This window comes from Papaver somniferum, chromosome 2 (genome assembly GCF_003573695.1).
Source record: "Papaver somniferum cultivar HN1 chromosome 2, ASM357369v1, whole genome shotgun sequence".
Taxonomy (NCBI): Eukaryota; Viridiplantae; Streptophyta; class Magnoliopsida; order Ranunculales; family Papaveraceae; genus Papaver; species Papaver somniferum.
This window is the reverse complement of record NC_039359.1, coordinates 113,851,963-113,859,826: the sequence shown is the minus strand read 5'-3', so window position 1 is coordinate 113,859,826 and position 7,864 is coordinate 113,851,963. Positions and strand designations below refer to the sequence as shown.

The 7,864-nt window shown below is 35.8% G+C and overlaps 1 protein-coding gene and 1 long non-coding RNA gene across 10 annotated transcripts; one reads left to right on the top strand and one right to left on the bottom strand.

Annotated features, from left to right (window-relative positions):
* Window positions 1–1,292: 1,292 nt before the first annotated feature.
* LOC113348854 lies at window positions 1,293–4,295 on the bottom strand. Of its 9 annotated transcripts, XR_003359803.1 has the most exons (5): window positions 3,982–4,294; window positions 3,582–3,624; window positions 3,389–3,464; window positions 2,076–2,946; window positions 1,293–1,839 (listed from the first exon to the last, which is right to left on the bottom strand). It is a non-coding gene; the product is annotated as an uncharacterized LOC113348854 (long non-coding RNA). The 9 variants fall into 9 exon arrangements; XR_003359800.1 differs by having other exon boundaries at window positions 3,389–3,624; window positions 3,982–4,295; XR_003359801.1 differs by lacking the exon at window positions 3,582–3,624 and having other exon boundaries at window positions 3,982–4,293.
* Window positions 4,296–6,153: 1,858 nt separating this feature from the next.
* LOC113348853 (photosystem II repair protein PSB27-H1, chloroplastic-like) lies at window positions 6,154–6,990 on the top strand. The gene has a single exon (XM_026592741.1). It carries the CDS (start codon window positions 6,243–6,245, stop codon window positions 6,771–6,773), a length of 531 nt encoding a protein of 176 aa, XP_026448526.1. The 5' UTR covers window positions 6,154–6,242; the 3' UTR covers window positions 6,774–6,990.
* The last annotated feature ends 874 nt before the right edge of the window (window positions 6,991–7,864 follow it).

Genomic DNA, 7,864 nt, shown 5'->3' with positions numbered 1-7,864 from the left:
AATACAGACAAAACTTGGTGAACTATAGGTTTAGTTGCTTGGTCTCAACTATACGAAGTTGGTGTAATTTTGTGTAGCGGCTTAATCCTGAGAGTATTCAATTCTGGACAAGGTCCCGGGGTTTTTCTGCATTTGCGGTTTCCTCGTTTACAAAATCTTTATGTGTCATTTACTTTTATTTTCCGCGTTATAATTTTTTTATTATAATTAAAGTACATCACACAAACGTTAATTTCTATTTACTCCCTCCGTCCCAAATTAGATGAGCTAGTTGGTTTTAAATTTTGTCCCAAAATAGATGAGTTATTTCATTAATCAAGGGAGTATCTCTAAAACTACCCTTTTAATTGATTATTGTTACTATAAGAAATATGTATAATTTGATAGCCATGTTTATATTCGTGGCGTAGGTGTTCAAAATGCTTTTCAACGATATAAAGTTTACGAAAAACCGTGGTATAAGTTAAAAGATAAATCATTTCTAAGTTTTACTAGTTATTATCCATAAGGGTATAATTGTAAAAAATACTTAGATATACTCATCTTTCCTCCTTGGCTTAAGAATTGTGCAAACTACAACTATCTCATATAATTTGGGACGGAGGAAGTACTTGATAAGTGAATCCTATTGTGTTTGGTTAAGTCCGAACCTTTTTATCAAGTAAACATACTTCGTTGTTGTATTGTCTCGATCTCGTATCCATAGACGATCACACGAAGTGTGAACCGATTAGTTGTATTGTCTCGACTCAGTCCATAGACAATCACTTTCAGAGAAAGGACTTATAGGTAGGAAAAGTTTTAGATTGAGGGGTACCCTCGTCTTTTCAGCATGTTATGTTTTCAATCTAAACGACTTGAAAGTAACAATATAGAAATTGAAACAATTCAAGTCTTGTATTACTAATCTCAGGTAGAAGGATGAGGTCTTCACTGATGTTGATACATCTTCAGAGTAATACTTGTATGTCTCAACATTTCTAGGCTTCCTAGTCTAACCTAACAGAGTTGAGTCTAGTAGTTCTAGTCAAGCGACTTCTGATACTAAATAATGACAAACAACCTTGATGGGTTCAACCGAGCAATACTCTAACATAATTTGACTTTGATTTTTTTCTCACTTTTTGTTTTTCTCTTATATTTAACTAGTATTGTGCCCGTGCTTTGCACAGGCTCAGATTAGTTGTTCTAAAACTCTTAACTCAAAATATTTATTGTCATCATTCTCTAAATATTGACGGGATTCTTATTTAGATTGTCCCCAGCTAAAATTCATTAACAGGAAGACAAAATTGGAAAATAAACCACTGTATAAACTTGGAATGTTTCATAATATTATATTACACGTCTATGAAATAAAATGAAAATTTTGAACAACTTTTATTGACCTAAGATTGATTACAACCGGAACTATGGAATAAGAATGATCTGGACTATGAACTCCATCTTTACTAGTGCTCAGTGCTCACATACACATGAGCCAGTGACTTTCTACCAAATGTTTCATGTCCACAGTGAACGTGCACAAATACTAAATAGTCTAACCAACCTTCAGAAATGGAAGGATACGTCACAATTGCCATTGTTCCATTGCTTGATTTGATTGTAGAGGAGTCTGAAGATCTAATGGTGATGCCATCTGCAACTCAATAAGCTTTTTCTCGCAGTCTCTAACCTCCGCGTGATGTTGAATCACCATAAATGACTGCAAAGGACTGACACAAAATACAACCAAAAAAAAAGATAGAAACGAACAAACCTTGCCTCGATCATGTTCTTGGGCAAAAATCTAGAAGATTTGCTCGATGTCTCAATCCCATCAGTCAATTAGACAATCGTCTGTAACATATTAGGAGTAACATAATCAGTCAATGAAACCTGGCCTCAGTCGCAAGATTAATATCCTAAAATGAAACTGCAACAAATTAGGAGTAACGTAACCAAAACCCATTAGTAAGTTGAACTCCCTAAAAATAAAGATCGGTAAAAAAGAACTTAATTAAAAAATTGAAGCACATATATCACATTCTGCATAAAACCCATTATGAATGACAGTTGGCAGTAAGAGCGATTACATTTTGCCGACTCCTTCTGTAGCCTCCAGCTGCATTTTTGTTTGTTTGACAGCTATTAAATGAAGAAGACACACTTGGATATTATGTTCCCTATTTGAAGGTGAGTCATAAAACCTTCAAAAGACTTAAATCTTTATTATGATACCTTGCATAAGAGTAAATTAGAAGAGAGACAACATAATTTACGATACCTGCATTTGGAGATGGATTTTATTTGACAATTTTCACCATCACAATACCATCACCACTACATACAATTTCACCACCACAATAATGTCACTCATTGGAAATCTTCTTCAGCATCCCAAAAAACATCACCTGGACTCTGTGTGTGAAGAATATCAATCGCTAAAGCCAAAAAAATTGATGCTGCATAATCAGATGCATAGCAAATTTTGGAATGCGAAAGTAAGAAAATGTACCTTTTTTTGAATCCAAACACTCTTGTAACATTTCTTTATCGTACTTATTGTTACTTGAATCAGAAGCTGGCCGAGCAATAATATAAACTGGAATAATATTATTTTTCTGAGCTTAAACTGTGTTAGCATTAACAAACCTAACATGATATGTTATTCAATATAACACACCTTAAATGTACAAATGCTAACCAAGTTCAGCTACACAGGGAGAGCTGGGCATGAATGATTGCAACATCAATGTGTTACATTTTACTTTCAGAATGAAGAAGTAAAAAAAATGTACCTTTTATCAACTCCAACCACTATTGGAAGATTGCTTTCTCGTATTTTTTGTCCCTGAAAACTACAAAGAGATGCCGCTTAAAGCTTTTTCTATGCTCATACGTCATAATTCCCAATTTTTCAACTCCAAAAACTATTGGAAGATTGCTTGCTCGTATTTTTTGTCCCTGAAAACCACAAAGAGATGCTGCTTAAAGCTTTTTCTATGCTCATACGTCATAATTCCCAATTTTTCATAAATTAAGTCTTTAATGCGAATGAAGTATCCGTATGCAAATGCCATAGAACTTAGTATACTCTTCAGTTAAACACACAAAGCTAAGTATGCAACTTAGAGAAGACGGGGACAACTTAAATATACTCTTTTGGAGTTCATTGAGGTAGTTAATTCCCCGGACATTATCCCATGAAACTTAATTTACAATAAGCAAAGTAGTAAGCTTCCAATAATCGATAATCAATATCATTCACAATATTTTATATGTCCAGCTGAAAGAATTCAAATTGTGTGTGGACGTCTATGTTTCAAATAAGCATCAAACTGGTTATATCCTTATGCAATTTCACAGGTAAAAGACAATCTGAAAGAGAGAGTATACGCTTTCATACCATATACCACATGAGCAATGGAGACAATTTTTCCTGATATTATGTTTCGGGTCCATGACAGGGCGAAGCTTTTTAACTGTAAATTTCACATGTATAACACAAAATAGTGTTAAGCATCAGATATTTACAATCTTTGTAGCTAATTATGGACAAATCTCACTCATGTTTATCTATATCTATATCAGGTTATTACACATTTTTTTAATCGTATCCCTGCCATTTCCTTAGGCTTGATCCTGCCAGGAGAACTAATTTAGTTATTACAACATTATGTACCGCAAACCTAACTATGCACTGTAAACATCTAATATACACATTAGTAGATCTAAAACTTATGATTATAACCATGAGTTGGGTTAACGAAATATATTAGAAAGAGATTTAAAAACCCAAAAAATCATCATTACAAAAATCGAGAGCATTGAATCTCAATTTTTTTCACAGTTTGTGTCAAAAAAAATATGGAATTAATAACCGATATATTAATAAATAGAAAACTAAGAATCCTGAATATAAGTTATAGAAAATTAGAAATCCTTAGACACTTTGGAAAATTGATAAATGATGAAAAAGAACAGAGAGGATAGAGTTACCTGATCACTATATAAAAGAAAAAAATGGAACGAACCCTAATCTCCGTTTGGATCGATTTGAAAACCCGCAATTACAAAATCAAAAGACTGCGAACCAATATGGATGCACGTAACCCCCATGATATCACCACTCTGATTTCTCTGATCGGTATGTGAAATCTAAAATCGTGACAAAATAGTGCCTACAGAGAAAAAAAATCAATACAAAGCTTGAAATCAATTGAGAATAACATGGGAGAAGAATGACGGGTAAAGAAGATCAGGAAGAGGATAGAGGCGGGCGGTAGGGGATGATTAGGGTTTTATAAAGAGAATACCGTACTCTATTGAGAAAAGAGAGAGAAGTGGGGTCAAAAATATGAAAGATCAGAGGTGTGAAAAAACAAAAGTTTTCAATTGATCGAAATATTTTGAGTGGGGCCAAAAACTCTAAAATTCAACTTGATACAGCATTTAACCATAATAGAGTATTTTCTCCCGAAACTATATAATAAGGAAATAGTAATAAATTTATATAAAAATAATTTGGATTCAAGCAATAAACAGATTTTGAGATTTTGAGCAACATTTATTTTTCGATAGTTTGGGTACTCGTGGTTTTTAATAGGTTCTGTTATGGATCTACCAATTTAGGAATCGTATCCGACTTTCATAAGTAGACTCTGGATCCGGGTCTAGTGGTACCAGGAAGGACACAGACCCACGAAAGCCCTGGTGCAACATTGGACCAAATTCCATCTAACATCATGTTATGATCGCCTTACTGTAATGGGCCACAATTTTTACAACGGTATTGTCGCTCAAACTTTTTCCACATACTGTTTTGAGTCTTTTGACTAGGGGTGTGCAACGGACGGACGGTTACGGACTAGGGGTCACCCGAGTCCAATCCGTCAATATTACGGATTTGAAAAATCCAACCGTGTCTGGCCGAATCACCCGCGGATTTCAAATTCGCGGATCAACGGATGATACGGACCGGATGCGGATTAACCACGGATTTAGATAGAAAAAAAAATAAAAAAAATAAAAGTAAAACCCAAAATAATACATGGGAGAACTAGTTTCTTGTCCTCCTTCAATTGGATATGAACCGAAACCTTTTACCTTGATTGTACTAATAGAAAGAAGCATATTGTCATCAACACCCCAAACATACGAGATTTTTAAGTTTTGCTCACGGATGCTTCATATCCTGTTAAGCACTTAGGTAGTTGGGTTCAAAACGAAAATCTAGTTGTGTACCTTCTGAAGTTTAATTGTGGTGGAATTGGCTCCATTTGGTTAGGTACGTCCACTTCCTTCTCCTAATAGCGAAATCAAGAAACAATCTCAAGTGCCAGAGAATGTTGTAATCCTAATTTCAAACGATCAAGATCTGGTAATTAAATTTTTTATTGTTGGCATGTTTCATTTTGAACTGCAAACTGCTTGAGTTTACCAAGTCTGTTATAGTTTCTTACAATGGATATTTATTCTTCTGGGTGTATGTTTTTACCGTCCCTAGAGTTTACTAAATATCCTAAATATTTCTATCAAATTCCTTTATTACCCTACTATGCGGGTAAATCCGCGGATTGTAAAGTCCAACCGCAACCAAACCGTGCAAACGTGTGGATTTAAGAATCTCACCCGTGTCCGGCCCATAACTCTTGCGAATTGAGTTTCACCCGCAATTTTACGATCGGATACGGGTAAAATCCGCGGTTCCGATTTTTTTTTGCACACCCCTACTTTTGACCAACAAGCTCCCACACTCGGGAAGATTTCTTTACGCCAAAATAGATTTTGGCCGATGGAGTTGGCTCAATCAGCTATGTAAGATTTCTTGTAGTGATGTGGTATACAGAGTAACAGGGCCAAACGTGCAAATGGTAAACCTGAACATTTTTTCCATGCAAATGGTAGAGTTATTGGTCTGCATTTGGGCTCCTTAATTGTCATCCCAGTCGAGCATTTCTGTAGTATGTTATTCATGCATTACTCAAATTCTTGGTGGCAAAGTTCTGACCTCAAACAAAAACCTATTTCTCACAGAGTACTGAAGAAAGTAGAAATCTGTGGACATGAACTTATAACAACTTTATTGGGGTCATTTCTCATCCAAACACTTTCAGATTGAAGATAAGACGATAAGCCCCCGTGGCAACCCACAAAATCCTCCTTCATTCCTCCCTTACAAAACTACTATCCTGCACTCTTCATTACCTCCTTCCCTCTCTAGCTAAACGTAAACTCTGTTCAATTGTGTACTGAAAAAGATGGCTTCTCCTACGCTGTTGACTCCAACTTCCAAACCCAGATCCCTGATCAGTTCCAAATTCACGAGCACCACAATCGCGGCTGCTGCTGTCACTCCCAACTCTACCACTGCAAAAATACTTAAACCAGCGGGTCGTCGCGAATTTGTAGCGCTAATCGCCGGAATCATCTCTCCTGCATTGTTGTTCCCGGTGTCTCCAGCTTCGGCAGATACCGATGAAGAGTATGTTAAGGAAACAGCTGAGGTAATAAACAAGATTAGAACAACAATTAGCATGGATAGGAATGATCCTAATGTAGCAAATGCAGTAACTGATTTAAGAGAAACTTCAAACTCATGGGTAGCGAAGTACAGAAGAGAAAAGTCTCTGTTAGGCCGAGTCTCTTTCCGGGATATGTACTCGGCGCTTAATGCTGTATCAGGACATTATGTTAGTTTTGGTCCCACTGCGCCGCTTCCAGCTAAACGTAAGGCCAGAATCTTAGAAGAGATGGATTCGGTTGAGAAATCTCTACAAAGAGGGAGGTAGAACAAGGTCTCGTTTCGCTCTCTCTTTATACAGTTGATTTTCATTTTTGTGTAATCAATTAAGTTTGAGGATACAGTTGATTTTCATTTTAAGGATGAAGACGAGAGAAGTTTATTAAGTTCAATTTGATTGTGTAGCTATATATTATCGGTATATGAAACATTGGTGATCATGAGTGAAATGTTGGATAATTAATTTGTTGCATTTTGGATATTGATTCCACAGATTAAGGAAACATTATTATAGGAGTAGTTATGAAACGGAATTTGCCAAATCTCCCAGTTACTACTAAAGATGGACTGAATATTTAACAGCATAATTCTCTTCCGGTCAGCTAAAAAGGCTTTTTAATTTTAGAGTGATGTATATTTTGTGTTTAAGAGTTAAACAGTTGGTACTTTCGCTCTTTTGCATTTGTATTGTTCCACGGACTCGCTCATTTCAGCATAGGAAGCTTAAGCGAAGTTGAAAATTTCTGTGGGTTCTGATGAGGATTCTGGATTCTTTAATCATTCTCATCACAATGTTAAAAATTCCCACAAAAACATGCTTATAACAAATATACAGTAGCAACTTACACTAAGGTGTCTAAAGCCCAACTCAATAAGAAGGAGCTCAAGCTTAAGGTATATATATCACGAGGGGTAGAAAATGTATATATTAAAATATGGTGCATCTATTGTGATACTATTAAATTTTTCTTTTTCTTCTTCTTTTTTTTTTTTTTTTTTTTTTTTTTTTTTTGTGATCCTATATCACGGGGGGTTTATTACGTCTGTGTTCTTGATTCTTACCCATATGACCCCTTGGTTTACACGGATTAGGCTTTGCTTGGGCTTTGGACTTGCAACACTAGTCGGTTGTTGTTGCTAGTCTTAGCGTGGATGAACTACGGCCTTTGCTTTGTACAGGTTGGGTACGTAGGCATAGCAATGCATGGCACATGTATCATCTAATTGAGAGGTGATTGAAGCTTTTTGTTAACTCGTATCATTTACTGCTCATGTATGTACACCTTTCATCATCCTCCACGTGTACAGAAAAAGACACGTGGAAGGCATGCGAAGCGAGACATCAAAACATGATAGCAA

Excerpts from the sequence above, each read along its gene's own strand:
- LOC113348853 (XM_026592741.1), top strand. The coding sequence starts at position 6,243 with ATGGCTTCTCCTACGCTGTTGACTCCAACTTCCAAACCCAGATCCCTG.